The 22,422-nt window shown below is 37.8% G+C and overlaps 1 protein-coding gene across 1 annotated transcript in view; it reads left to right on the top strand.

Annotated features, from left to right (window-relative positions):
* The window catches only part of CASP8AP2 (caspase 8 associated protein 2), a 42,207-nt gene that overhangs the window by 7,594 nt on the left and 12,191 nt on the right, over positions 1-22,422 (top strand). Inside the window, exons 2-6 of the mRNA XM_060115392.1 lie at positions 10,406-10,488; positions 14,713-14,781; positions 17,682-17,782; positions 18,345-18,419; positions 19,653-19,768. Coding sequence (XP_059971375.1) covers positions 10,434-10,488; positions 14,713-14,781; positions 17,682-17,782; positions 18,345-18,419; positions 19,653-19,768 — 416 coding nt within the window. The 5' untranslated portion in view covers positions 10,406-10,433. The remainder of the gene's footprint in view (positions 1-10,405; positions 10,489-14,712; positions 14,782-17,681; positions 17,783-18,344; positions 18,420-19,652; positions 19,769-22,422) is intronic.

Genomic DNA, 22,422 nt, shown 5'->3' with positions numbered 1-22,422 from the left:
CCAGGGATAGTCATGCCCCATTCTGGAAAACACTACCATAGGGGATTACTGGAGATCCCCTGGGGAGGTAGGATGAGGCCAGTGTTTGTTGAGCAAGGGTCATCTGTGTCCCAAGCTGCTTGCTGCTGTTCATAATTCTCTAGCCCCAGACCAACCAGCATATTTGATCTTATCTTTCCTGGCTGGCAACACTTTGGTGGCTCCCTGTTCTCTTCTAGATAGAAGAGTAAATGCCTTAACATAACCTACAAGGTCCTTGGGGATCCTGGGATAGGCCTACCATGGCCCCATCAGGCTGGTGAAGAGAGGGAGACAGGAGACAGGGAGGATCTCCTGGAAGAAGTGACAACTGAGCTGAAGTCTAACCGATTTAGGGGAGAGAACTAGGTGATGGTGGTGAAGAGATTTTTTAGGTAGAAGGAACAGCATCTGCAAATTTCCTGAGGCAGGAAGGAGCAATGTGCATGTGAGCACCTGAAAGAGGCACTAGAGGAAGAGTCAGGGAGAGGCATTTGCAGGGGCCAGACCCTGCCTGCAGTCCCTGAAGGCATCACAAGCATTGTGATCTTAATGCTGTGCCTTACGAAACTTCTCCAGGATTTTCTGATGCATGTTAAAGTTTAAGGAAAACTTTAGAAGGCAAATGATTCTAGTAGAGATTGGTAAATGCAATAATGACATGTTCAGCATGCTGATAGAATAAGGGATTGGGAATTAACTATGCCTCTAAAAAGGTTTTTTCTTTTTGGCTGCATTGGGTCTTCATCGCTACATGTGGGCTTTCTCTAGTTGCGGTGAGTGGGGGCTACTCTTAAGTTGCGGTGCGTGGGCTTCTCATTGCAGTGGCTTCTCTTGTTGCGGAGCACGGGCTCTAGGCATGCAGGCTTCAGTAGTTGTGGCTCGCGGGCTCAGTAGTTGTGGCATGCAAGCTCTAGAGTGCAGGCTCAGTAGTTGTGGTGCATGGGCTTAGTTGCTCCGCGGCATGTGGGATCTTCCCGGACCAGGGCTCGAACCCGTGTCCCCTGCCTTGGCAGGTGGACTCTCAACCACTGCGCCACCAGGGAAGTCCCTAATTTATTTATTTTTTGTGTGGTAGCTGGGTTTGGGAAGGGGATGAGCAGTCCAGGTGAGGAAACAGAAAGAGCAAGATGTTGTGGAGCTGAAGTACATGGCATATTTCAGGAACTGCAAGTACAGATATTTCTGCTCTAATGTTATATGTATTCTTGAAAAACCTTTACTTCTGCAAAATCACTCACTAAGACAGGGTTTATGGGAAAAATAGGAGCAGAATACTCAAAGCCTATCTACTCATATTACTGGAGCAGCAACAGGAACAATATCCATTGTAATTAAAATACCGGCACAGTTAAAAGACATGTTAAATTCCTAGTAAATAAGTATCTCAGTAAATATAGGTCTTTTCCTCAAGAAAAAATAAGGATGAAGATAGCTTGATGGAAGGAGGAATAAGGAAGGATTGCGGCAACAAGAACAGGGACGTAAACATCAGAGGTTGTGGGTACAGAGGCAGATGCAGGCTTCATGTGAAATCTTGTGACGGTGGACTGGATGGCTCTGGCTCATTGCCTTGTGTTTGGCTTTGTCCCCCGTCCTCCCTCCCACAAAGATTGAGGGAAACCAAGCTTAAGCCCATGCAAGACAGAGCCTGCGGCTGTACTGAGACTAGAGGAAGAAAGGGGAGTGATGGGTATCTAGCGTAAGGGTGGCAGGTACGGGACTAGATTCCTTCTTGCTTGCTGTGTTTAGCTGCTGTTCATTAATGGTGCAAACCTTTAACATCCTGGGAAAGAACCCCATCTGAACCAACATAATTTCCGGGTTATGCTGATATCATTTCTCTATTTCTCAATAATGTGTGTGCTAACTTGCCTTACAGAAACGTGCTGTGGTGGCTGTGGCTGGAGTGTGTGAGGGGAACAGTGAGAAATAGAAAAGCACTCATAGACATTTCTAGAAAGGCTTTGGGTTCTGCGCTAGGGAAGCTCAACTTGATAATTTTATTTGGGGTAGCTGTTGAAGGTTTCTGACCTGGGAGAGAAACACAGGCTAGACATAAACAGGGTTAATTTTGGCCTCAGTGTGGAAAATGGTAAGAGGAAAAAGATATTGGTAGTGTAGAAACTAGCTAGGAGACTTTTATTATAACTTAAGTGAGAAATAATTGTATCTGAAACTGGAACAGTGACTGAGTGCAAAGGAGACACTAAATTTGAGAGATTTAAAAATCACTAAGAATTTGTGACTGCTTGAAAGTGAGTGTGGTGCTAAGAAAGAGTCAAAGATAATGGAAGCTTTTAGCTTGAGAGTGAATTGAGGCAGGAGGTGATAGTTTATATTTTCCATATCCAGGCACTTACGTAATTTACTTTCTTCCATTTTTATGACTCATGTAATCACTCTTTTCGTTCTGTCTCCGTCTTGGGTTAAGTCTTATCATGTGGACTTTTATAGTAGCCTCCCTCCCAGTTTCTTTGCCTACACTTTTGTCTTTCCAGTTCATTCCACAAATTAGTCTTCCTCTTTCCTTTCTTTATATCAATGTACTAACTCAGAAACCTTCAGTGCTCTTATCTTCTGGAAGTTCAAGACCAGATACGTTGGTTTGACATTTAGTATCTTCTGTTTGACACGAATGAAATTTTAGTTTTGTCTCCCAATCCTGTTCTGAGGTCTGTTTCAACTAGGCTGTTTTATTTACAGTTCTCCATGTCTGCCTTTCCGCCAAGGTTAATATTCTCATTTGGAATCTACAGAGATCTCCACAGATACCTCCCTCTCCTCCACTGACATGCAAGTCCTTCCCCTCCTGCCAAGCAAGTCCTCGGCAATGTGTATGCTTTTATTCTCCACACATTTTTGCCAACATTTGGGAGGGGATAGTGGCTTTAAGGGGGCCCAAGGAGTACTTCTAGGGTGCTGGTAATGGTCTGTTTCTTGATCTGAGTGGTAATTCCATGGATGTGTTCAGTATGTGAAAAATATAGGACTGTCTACTTACGGTTTGGGCTTTTTTCTATTTTTACGTTATACTACAATAAAAAATTTACTCTCTCCCCATCAAAATAAAATATGTCCTGACTCTCCTAGGCCCTTTGCACTTCAATTTGAATTTTATGGTCAGCTTGTTAAGTTTGGGATTGCATTGAGTTTATAGATAAAGTTAGTGAGAATTGCCAACCTTGATGTTGAGTTTTCCTAAAAATGATTGAGACATATTTTGTCATTTATTTAGAGCAGAGGTAGGCTGCCTGTTCTTGTAAATAAAGTTTTATTGGAACATAGCTGCCTCTATTCATTTATGAGTTGTCTATGGTTGTTTTGGAGCTACAGCAGCAGAGTTAAGTCCTTGTGACAGACCAGATGGTCTACAAGCATAAAATGCCTACTTCCTGACCCTTTAAGAAGAAAAGGTTTTCAGGGGACGTCCCTGGAGGTCCAGTGGTTAGGACTCTGCACTTCCACTGTAGGGGGCAGGTCCAATCCCTGGTCGGGGAACTAGGATCCCGCATGCCTCACGGCATGGCCAGAAAAAAAAAAAAAAAGAAGAAAAAGTTTTCAAATCCCTGATTTAGATCTTTATTTAGATCTTTTATTATTTTCTCCATAAAGGTCTTGTATTAGATTAATTCCTATGTACCTTATAGTTTTGTTGTTGTGAATAATATCTTCTTATCAGTTATGTTTAAAAACTGTTTGCTGTCATATAGGAAACCTGTTGCTTTTTGTGTATAATCTTACATTCAGCGACTTTGAGAAACTCTTCCCAGTTCTAATAATTTGTAGATTTTCTGTATAGCTGATCATAGTGTGAATAATGACAGCTTTGTTTCTTCCTTTCCAGCTCTGTTTCATTTCATGTTTTACTCTTTTTGCTAATAGAAGCAAGCTTGACTTTGAAGGAGATGCTTCTATGGTTTTAACATGCATGATGATTAACGTGAGGGTTTTGTTTTTTATTTATTTATTTATTTTTGGCTGCATTGGGTCTTTGTTGATGCGCACGGGCTTTCTCTAGTTGTGGCGAGCGAGGGCTACTCTTCATTGCGGTACATGGACTTCTCATTGCGGTGGCTTCTCTTGTTCTGGAGCATGGGCTCTAGGTGCGCGGGCTTCAGTAGTTGTGGCACACAGGCTCAGTAGTTGTGGCTCGTGGGCTCTAGAGCACAGGCTTAGTAGTTGTGGTGCATGGGCTTAGCTGCTCCGCGGCATGTGGGATCTTTCCAGACCAGGGCTCGAACCCATGTCCCCTGCATTGGGAGGTGGACTGTTAACCTCTGCGCCACCAGGGAAGTCCCAATGTGAGGGGATTTTTTTTTTTTAGTAGAAATATGTCTTCTATCAGTTTATGAAAGTACCCATCTTTTTTTTCTTGGCCGCACTGCCCAGCATATGGGATCTTAGTTCTCGAACCCGTGCCCCCTGCGGTGGAAGCATAGAGTCGGAGTCCTAACCACTGGACCGCAAAGGAATTCCTGAAAGGTCCCATCTTAAACTTTCATAAACTCCAACTTTGCTGAGAGTTAGTGTTGAACTTTATCATATGCCCTTCCTATGCAGATGTTGAGATGATCATATTTTTTCTTTTCTTATCTAGCATGAAATATACTAATTTTTAGTTAGTAGACTATTATTGCATCAGTTTTAGGTTTACAGAAAAATTAGGAAGTACAGAGAATCCCCATATGTCACTCTACACCCCCAGTTTTCGCTGCTATTAATATCTTATGATAATTTCTTATAATTAATGAAAAAATTGATACAATATTATTATTATTATTATTTATTTATTTATTTTGCGGTACGCGGGCCTCTCACTATTGTGGCCTCTCCCGTTGTGGAGCACAGGCTCCTGACGCGCAGGCTCAGCGGCCATGGCTCACGGGCCCAGCTGCTCCGTGGCATGTGGGATCTTCCTGGACCGGGGCACAAACCCGTGTCCCCTGCATCGGCAGGTGGACTCTCAACCACTACGCCACCAGGGAAGCCCCGATACATTATTATTAATTGAAGTCTGTAGTTTATTCAGATTTCCTTTATTTTTACCCAATATCTATACTTTTTTTTGTTTCAGGACGCCATATTACATTTAGTTGTCCTGTCTTCTTGGGCTCCTCTCAACTGTGGCATTTTCTCTCATTCCTTGTTTTTGGTGTCCTTAGCAGTTTTGAGGAGTACTAGACAGGTATATTGTAGGATGCTCCTCTAATTAGAATTTGATGTTTATCTCATCATTAGACTGAGGTTATGGGTTTTGGGAAAATCAAAGGTAAAGTGCCATTTTCATCATATCATATCAAGAGTACATATTATCAACATGGTTTATGACTGTTGATGTTGGCTTGATCCTTTGACTGAAGTAATGTTTGTCAGGTTTCTTCACCATAAAGTTAGCCCCCCACCCAATTCCATACTCTGCTCTTTGGAAATAAGTCACAGTGCACAGCCCTCCTTTGAGGAGTGGGAAATTAGGCCCTGCCTGCTTTAGAGTGGAGTATCAACATAATTTATTTGGAATTCTGCATGGAAGATTTGTTTCTTCTCCATGTACAATTTACTTATATCAGTGTGGACCATGTATGTTTATTTTATGCTTTGGGTTATAATCCAGTGCTACTTTACTTTGTTGCTCAAATTGTTCCAGCTTTGGCTATTGAGAGCTCTTTCAGTTGGTTCCAGTGCCTCTTTGACATACCTCTGTTAGTTTCTTTTTTTTTTTTTTGACACTTCCTTACTTTCTTGCACTGTAAGATGCTCCATGTTCATCTTGTGCATTTTGTGCCCTTGTCTTAGAATCAGCCATTTCTTCAAGAAGCCCTGGTCCATCTTAATGGAGAATAGTATTAGAAGCCAAGATATGGATACTAGTTGTGCTTATTGCTACTTTGCTGGTGGAGCAAAGAAATAGTACATATGGGTCTACTAACTCATGTATATATGTATACCTGTAAATATTTCTGTATATAATCATCTGTATCTATGTTAAGTTAAATGTGAGTTCTTACTGATGTCTTCAACTATAATCCATTACCACAGGGATCATTTTTAGTGTGTTCTCTTGCTTTTCTGTAACCTTCCACTTCAGTAGCAAGAAACCTGGCTCCCACCATCTACCACCCATCTATTTAAATTGTTCATTTCCAATATACACATATAACAGTATCAGAACTAACAACTCATACCCTGCTGGGAAGCAACTTTATCAACTAGAAGACAGTGCTTATATGAATTGAGTTTTTAATGCTATACTATCCTAGCATTTTTGGGGATAAATCTTACTTGTCCGTAGTGTATTTTTGTTTTTGTTTTTGTTTTAAGGCTATTTCTATGTTCGTAAGAAGATTGACTTATAGTTTTCCTGTCTTGTAATTTTCCTGTTTTGCCCTATCTTTGCCCAGTTTTGATGTCTAGACTATACTAACCTTATAAACTTATTTGTCTCTCAGCCTTCTTTTTTTTTTTTTGCGGTACGCGGGCCTCTCACTGTTGTGGCCTCTCCCGTTGCAGAGCACAGGCTCTGGACACGCAGGCTCAGCGGCCATGGCTCACGGGCCCAGCCGCGGAGCGGCATGTGGGATCCTCCCAGACCAGGGCACGAACCCGTGTCCCCTGCATCGGCAGGTGGACTCTCAATCACTGCGCCACCAGGGAAGCCCTCTCAGCCTTCTTTTTTTCCTATCTGTTGTCTGAAGTAGATTATGGTTTATCTGTTCTTTGAAGGTATGATAGGATTCACCTGTAAAACTGTCTGGGTTTAGTAGTTTCTTTATGAGTAGATTAATTACTGTATCAAATAATTTAATCCTCCTAGATGTGTACATATTTTCTGTTTCTTCTTCAGTCAGTTTTGGCAAGTTACATTTTTCTAAAAAACTATCCATTTCATTGAACTTTCAAATATATTTTGTTAATAACTTAATCTCTGCTATATGTGAAGCTGTCACTCCTTTTTTATCCCTAATGTTTGTGCCTTCTTTCTTTTTCTTTATTAGTTTTGCCAGGCATATGCCTATTTGATTTGTCTTTTCAAAGAGCCAGTGTTTATTTTTATTCATCTTTATAGTGTTTGTTTCTTTTTATTAATTTCTCTTTTTTATGTGTTTCTTTCTTTCAGTTTACTTTGTTCTTTTTTCTTGAGTTGGATGTTGACCTCAATATTTTGTATTCTTTTCCTATAAATTTATTTAATGCTATAACTTTTCCTCTAAAAGTACTATTTTGATTGTACCCCACAAATATTTTGTTCTGTGGTGTATTCATTGTTATTTAGTTCTATGTATTTCCCAGTTTCCATTAATGTTTGTTCTTTGTAAAGTTTGTTGTTTGTAAATTTTCAAAGGAATTGGGAAATTTGAAAATGCACTGTTAATTTCAAATTTTACTGATAAAAGCACTTTTATGAAATTTGTTGAAACTAACTCTATTATGATATATTGTCAGTTTTTATAAATATGCTTGAAAGTAATATAAGTTCTTTTACTGTAGGTAATATATCAATAAAAATCATCAGATCAAACCTGTCAATTTTGTGTTCAGAGCTGTATCTTTAAATCTCTTTAACTGCTTTATTAGCAGAGAAGAGTGTGTTAAAACCTCTGTTGTGACTGCTTACCTGTATCAGACAAGGTCTAATCAGGAGACAAAAACCACATGGTAATTTGAAAAGAAAAAGCTTAGTATAAAGAATTATTAACAGAGGGTTGGAATAACTGGGAATTGGTTAGTAAAGAGTTAAAGATAACCCTAAGGAATGTAGGAATAGCAGATATAAGGATCAGCCACTACCTTTAGGGCTGAGATAGATCATCCAAAGAAGAGCTGTCTCCCCCTCATTGGAAAGAGTGTGGCCAGGGCTAATTGGATGGTGGAGAAGTTGCTAAGTGCCTTTCTAATGACCTTCCTTTGAATCTGGTCAGGAGGTGCATGGGGAAGCTCCTGGATGCTGCTGGCTGTCAGGTGCTGTGGGATCCAAGAGTTGGAGTAGCTGCCCTCTCCATGAGCCTAGCAGGAGAAAGCTGTGTCCTGCAGGAGCCCATTGTAATAGCAACCTTACGTATAGGAGGCAAGCATGCAGAAAAATTGTGGCTTTGCAGGAACCTAGTGCTGGAGAAACTGTCTACTGCTGGAACTGAATGCTGGAGAAAGCTTGCCCTGCAGGAGCCTGGCTAGCCAGGCACACTGAAACTAGGAGGAGAAACTGGCTTCCTTTCCAGTCTCCCTTCAGCACTCTCAAGTGACAAGGCTGTATGTAGTACCAGTTAGCAAAAGAGAAATATTTGCAAGGCCTACTTCCATTATCACACAGGGTAGATATGGAATAAAGAGACATCATAATTGCCACAGTTCCTTTAACTTTATATATAGTACATAGTGAGAAACCACATATATTCTTTTGACAACTTCTTTATGTTACTATGTATATATATTATTCTCAAACAATTTTGAAGATCTCGTAATGCTACATCTGATGTGACTAAGAAATGGTCACTTTCTCTTACATTTATAAGTAATTTATATATATATATATATATATATATATATATATATATATATATATATATATATATATATTTGGTGATAGGGGCCTAGAATTTAAGGTTTGGAGACAAAGATCCTGTGAACAGTTGGAGAAAATTTAAGACAGATGAGGAACAAAAGATCCAGGATTTGTTAGATCTCTTGTATTTCCCAGTTTCAATTTACCAAGACAAGTAGAATCTTTTTTTAGTAGTAAAAACTAAAACTGAAATGATATGCAATGAAAGCTTTGATCTATTTGATCAGTTTAACCAAATCATCTTTTTAACCAAATCTTTAGATTAATTGATCTCCATTTTGTAAGAAACCCATTGACTGATGCTCCCCTCTCCATGTGACAGTTTACAGCTAGGAGTTGATTACCGTCCGGAAGCCTATGAGTTTCTGCTCCCTCAGTTGAGTTTTGCTTTACCAAGAGTCAGTTGTGTTATTTGCCAAATGTGATTATGCCATTTGTGCCTTTTGTAATTATTGCACAAGCTATATTATAACAGTTGATTAATCAACTCAGCTATTTGGAAAAAACGGGGAATGTGGGGAATGAAGAAAAAAAGATATACATATACCTTAATTTTATTTAAAGGAATAATATATAAATTGTATTTGTTGTGGTAGAACCATGACCTCTTCTTTGAGTATACATCCAGTGGTTAGAGTTCTGACTTCTTTCTTGTACACCCATAAGACATTGCTTATGATTTCCAGCACTTTCTTCATTAGAGTAAGAAATTCGATACTTCTGAGTCAGTCAGAGTACAGACTAGATTTTCTTTTCCAGTATTTTGGATTATCTCACCCTTACTTGATTTGACAGCAACTGTAAGTGTCTTGCTACTCGCCTTTTAGTCTTTCCAGAACACTCAGCCTAGTTTTCACTGGAAAATAACTCCCTTTGGTAATGTAATCTTTCATCATACTATTACTTAGAAAAATAAGGAAATAAACATAATTGGGTTTGATAATAAATGCACCTGGTTGTTGGTAGGTGAATATCTCAGTTGGTGGGAGCAGAAGTGTGCAGGCACAGGTAGCCTTAGTGACCCCAAGGAGCCACAGTGGCTATAGTTCTTTGACCATAGGCAACATTCATGTATTTTACGGGCAGAATGGAGAATGTCAGATAAGTCAGATTTTTTTTTTTTTTTTTTTTTTTTTACTGCTTTGGATTCTTACATTGCTACTAGTCTTGCTGCTACAAACAGTGCTACATTGAATATTCTGGTATACACATTTTTGTAATCATGTGCTTGTATATCTGTAGAGCAAAGCACTAGATATGAAATTGTTGGGTCAAAGAGTGTTTGCATTTAGAAACTTGATAGCTATTGCCATACTGCCTCCATAGAGCTTGTACCAGTACACACTTGATGTATTAGAGTATATACATCACTCTTTTCCCATACCTTTACCAACCTAGTATAGTATCAAACTCTTCACTCTTTGCCCATCTTACTCCCTTATTGGTGAAAACACGTGTGTCTAGAGTCCCCAAGATCACCACCAGGTTTGATGATTTGCTAAGAGGACTCACAGAACTCACCATATAGTTGCACTTTTATGATAGTTGGCTTATTTAAGTATGCAAGTTAATTTATATTTTGGTCTACTTTATAAAATTAGCATCATTTACTTTGTGGCATGGGTTAACCATATCAGCAAGTTTAAGATTTTTGTTGTCTAGTTTTAGCTTTTGGACAATGTTAGATATTAAAAAAAAAATCACAATAGAATGAACATTGTCAGTGTGTCCAAATTTGAAAGTTGTCTTTTAACTTAAAGCTAAGTTTAGTCTCTGAAATGTGAGGTTGATTTTAACAGTGGAGAATATTTATATTTAATACTTTAGATGGCGACTATCAAAAAGAAATAGGATCATGGCAGCAGATGATGACAATGGTGATGGAACAAGTTTATTTGATGTCTTTTCTGGTAAGAGCTCATTTTAATTGTCTTTCTAAGTTTACTTATTTAATTACAAAGTCATTTAGTTATTCTCATTGAAAACACTGTCATTATCAACTTTTTCTCCCTGCACATAAGTGAATTTAATACAATAAAAATGCTTGACAAATAGAAAGTGCTTAGTAAGTGAGAACTTTCTTATTATTGTATGCTTTCAGGCCTCTTAAATATAATGAAATTAACAGCTTTGCCAATGTAAGCAGTAATGATTTTTATTGTTACATCAAAAAATATAAGGGGAATTCCCTGGTGGTCCAGTGGTTAGGACTCAGTGCTTTCACTCTTCCATTGCCTGGGCCTGGGTTTGATCCCTGGTTGGAGAACTAAGATCCTACAAGCCGTGAGCTGGGGGGGCAGGGGGCCGGGGGGAAATATATAAATATGTATATTTAAATATATATATATATTTATATACATATATATACAATATATACATATATATAATTATATATATGAATGATAGGTATTTGTGACTCTTGAAGTTAATACTTCCAGTAAATGCAGTGGTACTTGTTTATTGTTCAGGGAAAAATTGACAGTCACAAATAGATGATAAGTTTGAAACAGCGAAGACCTGGTAGTAAAATAAGCTCATAAAATGGAAATTTTTTTTTTTTGCGGTACGCGGGCCTCTCACTGTTGTGGCCTCTCCCGTTGCGGAGCACAGGCTCCGGACGCGCAGGCTCAGCGGCCATGGCTCACGGGCCCAGCCGTTCCGCGGCATGTGGGATCCTCCCAGACCGGGGCACGAACCCGTGTTCCCTGCATCGGCAGGCGGACTCCCAACCACTGCGCTGCCAGGGAAGCCCGGAAATATTTTTAATAATATACAGAATTTAAACTTCCAAATCCTGACATAACATTTATCTAGTTCTTTTGTCTTAATTATAATTATGCTATGACAATCATTAAATTTTTTGAGAATACAGGTGTATATTTATTGATCAGAATTATGCTTACTATGGTATAGAATGAAAAGGGCAGTTGTAAAACACGTCTAGTAGAATTCCATTTTTGCTTAAAATATATGGGTTTTTAATAAATTTATTTATTTATTTATTTATAGCTGCATTGGGTCTTTGTTGCTGCGTGTGGGCTTTTCTCTAGTTGCGGCGAGTGGGGGCTACTCGCCGTTGCAGTGCGCAGGCTTCTCATTGTGGTGGCTTCTCTTGTTGTGGAGCATGGGCTCTAGGCTTGTGGGCTTCAGTAGTTGTGGCGCTCGGGCTCAGTTGTGGCGCACAGGGTTAGTTGCTCCGCAGCATGTGGGATCTTCCCATACCAGGGCTTGAACCCGTGTCCCCTGCATTGGCAGGTGCGTTCTTAACCACTGTGCCCCCAGGAAAGTCCCACAAATGGTTAACTTATCACACCTGTAACTCTTGTTTTGAAGGACAAAACTATATTGTTAATCTCATTTGCTGGAAATAACTGTTTTCATTTCTACGTATTGCTCTCTCTCAAGTTCCTGTCCACATGCATACATTTTTTTGATAGTCATACACACAGTGGACATTTTACTTTTTACCAGTTAACGTGATTTCACAAAAATTTTTATTCCTGTAACATTTTCATACTTGTCTTTTATTATATTTGTAATTTCAAACTTACAGAAAAGTTACAAGAATAAGAACATCCAAAGAATCCTTTACCTGGTTTCCTGCAAACTTAACACTTGTTAATATTTTATGCCAGTGGCTTTAACATTGTGCACATACTTTTTTCTTTAAATACACACGCACACACACACACAATTTTTTCCTGACCCATTTGATACTAAGTTGTATACATTATGGTCCTTTACCTCCAAATACTTCAGTGGGTATGTCACAAGAAAAAGTTGGTTTTCTTACATAAGAACAGCATAATTATCAATTTCAGTAAATTTAACACTAATACTGTAATTTTATTTAATCTACCGTCTTTATACCAGTTTTACCAGTTAACCCCATAATGTCCTTTATTATTGTGATTGGATTTAGATCTATCATTTTATTTTATTTTTACAAACTAATTAATTTTTGGTTGCGTTCCGTCTTCGTTGCTGCATGTGGACTTTCTGTAGTTGAGGCGAGGGGGCACTACTCTTTGTTGCAGTGCTCAGGCTTCCCATTGCGGTGGCTTCTCTTGTTGCAGAGTGTGGGCTCTAGGCATATGGGCTTCAGTAGTTGTGGTACGTGGTCTCAGTAGTTGTGGCTCATAGACTCTAGAGCACAGGCTCAGTAGTTGTGGCTCATGGGCTTAGTTGCTCCACGGCATGTGGGATCTTCCCAGACCAGGGCTTGAACCCATGTCCCCTGCATGGGCAGGCAGATTCATAACTACTGCGCCACCAGGAAAGTCCCTCTATCATTTAAAAATTTTAGTTTGTCTCATCAGTTTTTGTTCTCTCTGATTTTCTTGCCTTCTTTCAAATATTATTTGAATATATTTTAGAATTCCATTCTAATTTATATATTAGCTTTTTGGCTACACCTCTGCATTATTTTTTACAATTGGTTTCTGAAGGGATTGCAATATACATCTTTAACATTTTGCAGTCTACTTATTTAAATGTAAGAATCTTTTTATGTAAGTTGTATAATCTTGTACATATTGTTGCGTTTAACCTCCATCCATCCCCTTATGTTAAAGATGTCATGAACCCCTTGATACAGTGCTGTAATTTTTATTTTAAACTGTTGTATATATCTTAAAGAAATTAAGAGGAGTTAAAAGCAATTAAGATGAAATATTAGTCTTTTATATTTACTCAGTTATTTACCATTTTTGTCCTTCTAGGATCTAGTATCATTTTCCTCCCCATTGTCTCTTTTCTTCTGGGACTCCGGATATATAGTATGTGAGAATGTTTGATATACTATAAGTTAGTAAGATTGTTCTCTCTCTCTTTTTTTAATCTTTTTCTCTCTGTTTTTCCATTTGAATAATTTATTGATCTATCTTCAAGCTTACTGGCTCTTCTGTTGAATTTTTTACATTAGATATTGTACTTTCAGTTTTAGAATTTTCATTTGGTTCTTGTAGTTGTTTTTATTTCTCTACCAAGATTTCCAATGAGTAATTTTGCATTGCATTCTGGACATTGTAAATGTTATATTATAGAGACATTGGATTCTGTTATATTCCTCTGAAAAGTGCTGGCTGGTGTTTTTAATTTTAGCAGGTATTTATCTTGACTGAACTTAATCTTCTGTCTTCCCTGCGGTGAACAGCAGCTGAAATCTCTGTTCAGCTTTCTTTAGCTTTAGCTGGACTTTTGGGAGTTCTTTCTAACCTTTACATGTGTAATTTGGGGGTCATTCAGATTTGGGTAGAATTTGAGGAGTCCTCTCTGTGGCACTCTGGATTTCCTCTTTCTAGTTGCTGTTATCACCCCCAAAGTTTTTTCTCTGTTTCTTTAAGCTATCTGGACTAGAAGTTTCCATCTGAGTTTTCACTGCCAAGTGTGGCTCCAGCTAGAGCCTATCGTTCCACAAAAACTTGTAATAAAAGGGGGATAGGGAATTCATGCAGTGTTGTTTTCTTCTTTCAGGTGTCATCTCCTCTCCAGTTTTTGCCTGCTTTAGATTGCTCTTTAGTTCTTCAGATTGCTTTTTTTTTCTTTTTTTAATTTAGGTACAATTTATATATAACATTATAGTAGTTTCAGATGTACAATGTAATAATTCCATGTTTGTATATATTGCAAAATCACCACAATAAGTCTAGTGGTAGAGCGTTGACTGCAGATAGCTTTTAATATTTTGTTTAGAGTTTATAGTTTTTGCAGGAAGATTGTTCTGATAGAAACTATTCTGCTATTATTGGAGTTGTAACCTTCTTACTAGCGTGGGATTTTTTTGTTTTTTTTATATTTGAATTTTATTTTATTTTTTATACAGCAGGTTCTTATTAGTTATCAATTTTATACATACTGGTGTATATATGTTAATCCCAATCTCCTGGTTCATCCCACCACCACCACCCCCACACCCGCCCCTACTAGCTTGTTTTTGAAAGTGAGTTTTTAAGTCTAAACCTGTGTACTAAGATGTGTGTGTTTATAAGGATGTACAAAAACTTCTAAACAATTTTCTTTTTTGACACTGGACTAATAAAGTCTTTCTTTTTCTGGTCCTTCAGAGTCAGAATAGAAAAACTTCACTAAGTGCATAGAGTCAGTTTTAACTAGTCTTTGATTTTTTTTTGCAGCTTCCCCTCTTAAAAATAATGATGAAGGTTCTTTGGACATATATGCTGGGTTAGACAGTGCTGTTTCTGGTATGTAAATTCTATAGTAAAATACTTTGTTTTGTTTGGTCAGTCTGTTGGAAGTGTTTATTTTGTTGTTACCAATTCCTGGAGTAACTCATAACTCCTCAACAATCTGCCTTTTCTTTGAAATCATTATACTCAGGTAATTATTTTTTTGCCAAAGCTTGATCAATAAAATAAACTAGCCCTTAGGTTTGTTTTTCATCTAGGTCTCAGATTTAATTGGACCTTGTACAAAAATATTTTGTACCATTGAAAACGAAACTGATGGTGGTTTCTACATATATTACCACACATACTGTCACAGGCTACATGATATTAGAACTTTGAAAAAGGTAGCTACTATAAATATTTTCAAATGTATCAGTAGGAGTGTGATATGCTGAGAGTCTAATGACCTGTCCAAATGAGAAAACCTTTCTGTAATCAAATCTTCCAAAGCTTTGAACAAATGTGATCCTTACACCTGATTTGTTGACAGACTTGTTTTAGGTAAATTGATTTTCCAATTCTAATATGTGAAATCAGTATAGATTTGGATGAAATGCAAGAGATGGAGAATTGTAGAGCCCTTTGGGTCGAGGTAGACAGTACGTCAAAAAGCCTAGCACATGTATTTTTCCTTTTTCCCCAGCTTTATTGAGCTATAATTGACATATAACATTAAGTAAGTTTAAGATGTACAGTATATTGATTTTATACACTTAAATATTGCAAAATGATTACCACCATAGCATTAGCTAATACCTGCATAGCGTCACATGATTACCATCTCTTTAAGATCTAGTCTCTTAGCAACTTTTGATCATATAATATAGTCTTATTAACTGCAATCACTATGCTGTATATTAGATCCCCAGAATTTATTTGTCTTATAGCTGGAAGTTTGTACTCTTTGATCAACATCTCCTCTTTTCCCCCACCCCCAGCCCTTGGTAACTATCGTTTTAGTGTCTGTTTCTGTGCATTTGGATTTTTTAGATTCCACATGTGATATTGTATAGTATTTGTCTTTCTCTCTCTGACTTATTTCACTTAGCATAATGCCCTCAAGGTTCATCCATGCTGTTGCAAATAGCAGGGTGTCCTTTTTCATGGCTGAATGATATTCCATTATATATTTATATATGCACATATATTTACACACACACATGTATACATACATATATGCACCCACATACACCACATCTTTATTCCTTTATCTGTTGGTGGACACCTAGGTTGTTTCCATATCTTAGCTATTGTGAATAATACTGCAGTGAACAGAGGAGTGCAGATATCTGAGATTCAGTTTTTATTTCCTTTGAATATGTACCCAGAACTGGGGTTGCTGGATCATATGATAGTTCTATTTTTAATTTTTTGAGGAACTTCTATACTGTTTTTGATGGTAGCTATACCAGTTTAGATTCCCACCAACAGTGTACAAGGGTTCCCTTTTTTCCACATCTTCGCTAATACTTATCTGTTTTTTTTTTTTTTTTTTTTCGGTACGTGGGCCTCTCACTGTTGTGGCCTCTCCTGTTGCGTAGCACAGGCTCCGGACATGCAGGCTTAATGGCCATGGCTCACGGGCCCAGCCGCTCCGCGGCATGCGGGATCCTCCTGGCCCGGGGCACGAACCCGTGTCCCCTGCATCGGCAGGCGGACTCTCAACCACTGCGCCACCAGGGAAGCCCCCTGTTGTATTTTTGATGATAGCCATTCTGATAAGTGTGAGATGATACCTCATTGTGGTTTTGATTTGCATTTCCCTGATGATTTGTGATGTTAAGTACCTTTTCATGTTCCTGTTGGCCATTTATGTCTTCTTTGGAAAAATGTCTATTCAGTTCCTCTGCCCATTTTTTAGTTTTTTGTGTTGAGTCGTGTGAATTTATATATTTTATTATTAACTTCTAATCAGATATATATATATATATAAAAATTGCAAGCATTTTCTCCCATTCCGTAAGTTGTCTTTTTATTTTGTTAATGATTTCCTTTGCTCTGCAGAAAGAAGCCTTTTAATTTGATGTAGTCCCACTTGTTTATTTTTGCTTTTGCCTTTGCTCTTGTTGTCAAATTCAGAAAATTATTGCCAAGACCGATGTCCAGAAGCTTACCCCCTATATATTATTTTTCTAGGCATTTTATGGTTTCAGGTTTTTTAAAAAAAATTTTATTGAAATATAGTTGATTTATAATGTCGTGTTAGTTTCAAGTGTACAGTAAAGTGGTTCAGTTATACATGTATATATATTCTTTTTTAATATTATTTATTTATTTTGGTCACGCCACGCTGCTTGTGGGATCTTAGTTCCATGACCAGGGATTCAACCCATGCCTCCTGCAGTGGAAGTGCGAAGTTCTACCACTGGACTGCCAGGGCATTTCCAACATTCTTTACCATTATAGGTTATTACAAGATATTAAGTATGGTTTCAGGTTTTAAATTCACGTCTTTAATTCATTTCAAGTTGATTCTTGTGTGTGCTGTAAGATAAGGGTCCAGTTTCATTCTTTTGCTTGTGGCTGTCCAGTTTTCCCAACATCATTTATTGAAGAGACCACCCTTTCCCCATTATATATTCTTGGCTCCTTTGACATAAATTATGACCATCTATACCTGGGTTTATTTCTGGTCTTTCTATTCTGTTCCATTGATCTATATGTCTGTTTTTATGCCAATAAAATACAGTTTTGATCACTATAGTGTTATAGTTTGAAATCTGGAAGTGTCGTACCTCCAGCTTTGATCTTCTTTCTCAAGGTTGCTATGGTCATTCATAGTCTTGTGGTTCCATACACATTTTAGGATTGTTTTTCCTATTTCTGTGAAAAATGCCATTGGAGATTTGACAGGGATTTCATTGAATCTGGAAATACGTATTTTAATGTAAGGTTTTTTTGTTTGTTTGTTTTAGACAGTGCTACGAAATCCTCTGTACCATCCAGAAATTGTTTGGATTTATATGAAGAAATCCTGACTGAAGAAGGAACTGCAAAGGAGGCAACATATAATGATGTATGGATTACCAGAATTTTGAAGGACAGTTACTTTGCTCTTTTGTGGCTCCTGAAATGCAGACATCAGCTTACTATTGAATAGAGATTCTGTGTTTGGGAAGCAGCTCTTAGACTAAAAGAATATTTAAGTCAGTTTCTGCCTTCAGATTTGCTTTTTAAAATAATGTTTTCTGGATGCTTGCCTAAATTTAGTTATAATTTTGCTTGATTGAATTTAAGTGTCTGACTATATAAAATCTCAACAGGCAATCAGTGTGATAAAATATTTTATTTTTTCATGATTTATACAAAGTTATAATTTGTCCCAAGACTTCATGCAGACAAATTTCTTTCTACCTTATTTGAATTTTAAACTTTGGAGATTGAATGTGAAACTAAAGAAAATACATTATTGGTAGGCCCAACTTTAAAAACCAGTAATTAACTAAATATCTGTTAGTAGAAATAGACCTCATATACCCTTATTTATGGGTTGATTTGCAAAGTTTTAAATATTTTGAAATGTCATATAAGCTAAGAAAATAATTTAGAATGATGCTTGATCTTTTTGTATCTTACAGTTGCAGGTAGAATATGGAAAATGTCAGCTGCAAATGAAAGAGCTGATGAAAAAGTTTAAGGAGATACAGACACAGGTAGAATTATAATGAATATTTTATTTTTGCCTTGTTAGATTTTTTTAAATTAATTTATTTAATTAATTTATTTATTTTTGGCTGTGTTGGGTCTTTGTTGCTGTGCGGGCTTTCTCTAGTTGCGACGAGCAGGGGCTTCTCTTTGTTGCGGTGTGCGGGCTTCTCATTGTGGCGGCTTCTCTTGTTGCGGAGCACGGGCTCTAGGCATGCAGGCTCAGTAGCTGTGGCTTGTGGGCTCTAGAGCGCAGACTCAGTAGTTGTGGTGCACGGGCTTAGTTGCTCTGTGGCATGTGGGATCTTCCCGGACCAGGGCTCGAACCCGTGTTCCCTGCATTCACGGGCAGATTCTTAACCACTGTGCCACCAGGGAAGTCCCTGCCTTATCAGGTTTTAAAACCAAAATTTAATAAAATTTTTTGTTAAAATTAAAATGCTAAAGTGTTGGCAGGTTGTAAGGAAACTTTTTAAAAAAATATTAAATGAAAGAGCAAATCTGGCAAAACATGCATTATTTCCGGTGTCAATGAAACTGATAAAGGAAAACTGCTTGTTTTGTTAAATGATATTGACAAATGATCTGCTAGGCTAATTAACAGTTAAATAATAGAGAATTCTTAGAGATTGTATCAGGTGGTTTAAAAGAGAATGGTTTGAGGCGTGAAGCTTTAGAATGGCTGATGGGGAAAAATGGTGATGCCTTAACAATTTTTGCCAGAGAGACATTTTTTGTGATCATGCTGCAAAGTCAGGAATGTACTGTCTTGTTCTGATTTTTATTTTTTGGTAAAGTTGTTTCTCTTCCTTCACCCTCTCTCCCAAAGAGCCAGTCAATCCTCAATTCATTCTTTGTTCACCTGAGAATTAGTACATTGTTGCAAGTTAAACCTCCTGTTGTTAAATATAATAAAAATTTTATCATCTTCAAAATAATGACCCATTTTCAAAATAATGACTTTTTTTCTTGTTATTTATTGGTTTTTCATTTTGTTCCCTCTTTTAAATAGTTTCACTTTAAATAGCCTTTCTTTGGCACCAGTTTTCTTCTTTGAATCTCAGCTTCCCCATTTGTATAATGAGCATCACTGTACTCCTCCTAAGACTATTTTGAGAATTTCATAAGATAAAACATGTGATGCGTGGCATGTAGTTAGCATTCAGTAATCAATAACTATTATAAATAGTTTAATAATCCTATCAATATGTACTTTATTAAATGTATTTTATGATGTTTAGAATTTCAGCTTAAAAAATGAAAACCAATCTCTTAAGAAAAATATCTCAGCACTTATCAAAACTGCCAGAGTGGAAATAAACCGCAAAGATGAAGAAATAAATAATCTTCACCAAAGGTATGATTGAGGGATATGGATCTGTTTGTAAATTACATGGGTATTGATAGATGGAATATTTTTAACTTTGGAAAGCTAATGAAAATCATGCGTTTTATTAAATATTTAAGGTTTTACTAAAAGTAAGTGACTTCTAATGGTATATTATCATAATGATATCTATATGATTATTAATAGAATATTGCCACATACCTCTCTGAATATATTCAGTTTTGTAATACACTGGGATCTTGCTCTGATATCCTTTGGTCCTGAGAAGATGGTGGTGTATGTCGTGGGTTCTTCTAGGCGCCCATCAAATTACTAAAATATCAGGAGGATGTCTGTGTCATATACTGTTAACAGACAACCCTTAAAAATCTGTCAATTATATATTCTTAAAAAAAAATATATATATATATTTAAAAAAAACACTTATTTATTTTGGCTGCACCGGGTCTTAGTTGTGGCACATGGGATCTTTTTAGTTGCGGCATGCGGACTTCTTAGTTGAGGCATGTGGACTCTTAGTTGTGGCATGCGTGTGGGATCTAGTTCCCTGACCAGGGATCGAACCTGGGCTCCCTGCATTGGGAGGGTGGAGTCTTACCCACTGGGCCACCAGTGAAGTCCCTCAATTATATGTTCTTTTCCCTCTTAAATGGATTTTCTACTTAATTTCTCTCTCTCCGTCTTTTGGTTAGGGGCAGTATTTGGCTCCAGAGAATTTCGTATCTCTCCTCCCCTTGATAGTCAGACCTCCAAAACAGTTATCTAAACGTGCTGTCCCCATTTCTACACACTCTTGAACCCATTCTACTCTGACCTCTTCCTCCAAAACAGCTGTGACTACCACTAAATTCATCAAATAGTTTGACTTCTCATTTTAACTTGTCTTTATACACTATATGACATAGTTGACCCTCTTTTCTTGAAATAGTTTCTCCCTTGGGGTTTCAAGATTCTTAGTTTTCTTCCTAACTTGAGATTTATTTTTCTGTGCTTGGCTAAGTTGGAATTCCTTGAAGCTCAAAACTATGTCCTTTCCTTTCTCTATCAGTATTTTCTTATGATGTAATCTTACTTGTACTAGTCAGTTCCATTTATATGTAGATACTGCTTCACATCTGTACAAAATTTTCAAAATTACCTCATCCACAACAGAATTTAAGATTGAACCCCTTGCATTGCTCCTAGCTCAGTGGATTCCCCATCATTTATTCAGCTGTGCAAGCTAGAGTGACTGAGGGGTGGAATGACCATTTAATGTATTGCCCAAACCAGGGTACTTTTGAGAGTAGAAGGAGGGGCTATTAATAATTACACTGACATTGCTTGGCAAACTGGGACATATAGATAGTCACCCTGCATAGGAGTCATCATTGACACTTAGCTCTTGGTCATCCTTCAGATCCAAATTCATTACCACGTCCTTTTGATTTTTATGTCTTTATGGTCTCTCAAGTTGTTCATCTCTCTTCCATTTCTACCATTGTTGCTGCCCATCAGCTCTCATCTGAACTGGCAGTAGTCTTTGTGCTCACAAGTCTGCATCCGCTCTTGCTCTTTCCAGCCTGTGATTTCTGGTTTCTCGACATTAAAGCCACGTGATGCTTTGTAAAGCACAACTCTGGACGTCTGTCACAGAAACACCCCGTCCCTTCCTTTTCTTTCCTTTTTTTTTAAAAAAAATGATCTATGTATTTATTTATTTATTTATTTTGGGCTGCGCCGAGCAGCTTGCAGGATCTTAGTTCCTCCACCAGAGATTGAACCCAGACCCCAGGAATGAAATGAGAAGCTGGGGAAAGCGTCTCACCCTAACCACTAGACCATCAGGGAATTCCCGCCCCCCTTTTCTTGATTAAAACACATCAGTGGCTTCTCATTGATCTTAGGATAAAAGATCATAAATCGTAACTTGGTCCACAGAGCTCTTCACAATATGGTCCCAAACTACTTTTTAGGCCTTGTCTTCAGTGTCTGCCTTTGCCTAGGTATCATCGCTCTAGTGTATCTCCTGCATTCTTTCAGTTTGTTGGGTGTACCGTGAGCTCTGAGTTGCATGAACTGTTTCCACTCCCTGAAATGCTCCTCTCTTCCACCTGCTAAATACCTGCTCATCTTCAGGTGTCGGCATAAGCATCCTTTTCATGCGGGACATTTGTCTGTTCTTACTGGCTAGGTCAGATCTCTTTTTTGTAGCTTCATTTACACTTGCAGTTCAAAAAGTCATGAATGGGATCACTTAATTAGTGTTCTTCTCTTCCACTAAACTGTAAACTTCATGGGAGCAGGAACCATGTCTTTGTGTCCTCACCATTTATTGAATATCTACCATGGGCAATAAATGTTTAAAGAGTGAAAGAAGATAATCCTATGTGTGGACCATATGATATTATAAAGCATTTTAGGCCTTTTGAAAATAAAGATGGTTGTGTATGTTTACTAATCTAAATCCCACAAGGTGCAACAAGTATAAGATTGATTCCTGAAATGTTGGGGAAATTTTATATATATTTGAATCTTTTAGGGGAGGGATATAATGTTTATTTTTTTGTTTGTTTTGTTTTTTTTGCGGTATGCGGGCCTCTCACTGTTGTGGCCTCTCCCATTGCGGAGCACAGGCTCCAGACGCGCAGGCTCAGTAGCCATGGCTCACGGGCCCAGCTGCT

This window comes from Mesoplodon densirostris, chromosome 12 (genome assembly GCF_025265405.1).
Source record: "Mesoplodon densirostris isolate mMesDen1 chromosome 12, mMesDen1 primary haplotype, whole genome shotgun sequence".
Taxonomy (NCBI): domain Eukaryota; kingdom Metazoa; phylum Chordata; class Mammalia; order Artiodactyla; family Ziphiidae; genus Mesoplodon; species Mesoplodon densirostris.
Note: the sequence above shows the minus strand (reverse complement) of the source record. Positions and strands in the feature narration are given on the sequence as shown.